This window comes from Muntiacus reevesi, chromosome X (genome assembly GCF_963930625.1).
Source record: "Muntiacus reevesi chromosome X, mMunRee1.1, whole genome shotgun sequence".
NCBI lineage: Eukaryota > Metazoa > Chordata > Mammalia > Artiodactyla > Cervidae > Muntiacus > Muntiacus reevesi.
In genome coordinates this window covers 103,539,686-103,541,121 of record NC_089271.1, presented here as the reverse complement: position 1 = coordinate 103,541,121, position 1,436 = coordinate 103,539,686, and the positions used below count along the sequence as shown (strand labels likewise).

Below are 1,436 nucleotides of genomic sequence, written 5' to 3'. Positions count from 1 at the left end.
GCAAGTCATAAAATGTTAGCAGGTCTAAAGGCGAAATGATAAGAAAGACTCTTGTGAACAAAAAAGTATGTGGGTGACATCCAGTTTCTGTTGAAGGTCAAGTTGCTGTAATGTTTTGAGATGCCCTGTGTGTAAGCAATATGCATTTCCCCCAAAGATGTTGTTAAGGGTATAAAGGGGTCGTGCGAAAATAAACTTCAGACTCAGCCCCGAGCTTTGTCTCACTCTCTCTCTCATTCGCCGACGCCATTCATCCTGAGGGTTCCCCTGGATCCTGCTGGGGCTGGACCCCGGCAGTGCAGGAACCTAAAAATGCTACACTTGGTTCCCCAAGTGGCCCAGGTCATCACACCTGAGAAGGCTGACTACTCTGTCTTCAATCACAGAGGGAGTGATCAGCCTGGCTGCTGCTCTGGCTCAGGGTCGCCCTACCTCCTCCCTCACATCCTCTGCAGAAGGGAGTGAGAAGGACCTAAAAGCCCTTCGGTTGACCCTGAGCAGATACTCCGTGAATTTCTCCTTGCTGGTCTCCACAAAGGCCCGGGGACCCCACAGGAAGTCGAAGCGAGCAGGGGTGCAATCAGGCACCTGCCGGTACTCCAGGTACCCCTCCCGCACCCACACTTGGGTCAGCAGTTCCCTGGGCTCGCCAAACATGGAGTGCTCCCTCACAACATACACCCTCATCTTGGTGAGTGCTCCCCAGATCTCCTCCTCAAGGCCGAGATCCCTATTCTGGAGGATCAGGCCGGCCTTGGGCAGGCCCTGCACACCTCTCTGCATTGCATCAAAGGTGAGGCCCAGGGAGGGAACCATGATGTAGATGTACTTCCTGGGGTCTACCTCCTTCACACCCACGCCAAAGATCAGCAGAATGCACTCAACTGCTTGGCGGAAGACCACCAGGTACTCCTCCTGGTTATCCCTGAGGACCGTATTCAGCAATTCAGTATCAGAGGTTGACTCCTTGGTTCGATACTTGCGGAGCAGGAACTTCACCATGTTAGCCACCATTTTATTCAGAGCTTCCTGGGGCGAGGCCTCCTCAGCAGCAGATGAGGAAACTGGTGGGGAGGAGGCCGAGGGCTGCAGCCTCTCCCCCCTCAGCCCCCAAGATCTGTGCCTCCTCCGGGCCCTGGGCCTTGCCTGGGTCCTGAAGGTCTTCCTTGGGCTTGCTCAGCTCACTCATCTCGACCACGAGCAGGATGCCTGGGATCAAACCACAGACAGGAGTGAGGCAGGGGACATTGTGGACCATGGGCCTCAGCTAAGAAATACACCCTGGGTGGTCGACACAGGCCACTAACAGGTCACCTCTTGAGAGGTGCTCTCGGCCTCACAGGGGCCCTCCTCCTGGGTGGTCTGACCACTGGCTACCCGAAGGAGGAGGGCAGTGGCTCCCCTGCATGCAGCCAGCACATCCAGAGGTTCTGGGG

At 56.1% G+C, this 1,436-nt stretch overlaps 1 protein-coding gene across 1 annotated transcript; it reads right to left on the bottom strand.

The window, feature by feature from the left end:
• Positions 1-417: 417 nt before the first annotated feature.
• On the bottom strand, positions 418-1,002 carry LOC136154646 (melanoma-associated antigen 10-like). The gene has a single exon (XM_065916848.1). The coding sequence runs from the start codon at positions 1,000-1,002 to the stop codon at positions 418-420; it is 585 nt and encodes a 194-aa protein (XP_065772920.1).
• Positions 1,003-1,436: the final 434 nt, after the last annotated feature.

What these genes read in the sequence shown, in the direction of transcription:
- LOC136154646 (XM_065916848.1), bottom strand. Translation starts at nt 1,002, where the DNA reads ATGGTGAAGTTCCTGCTCCGCAAGTATCGAACCAAGGAGTCAACCTCT.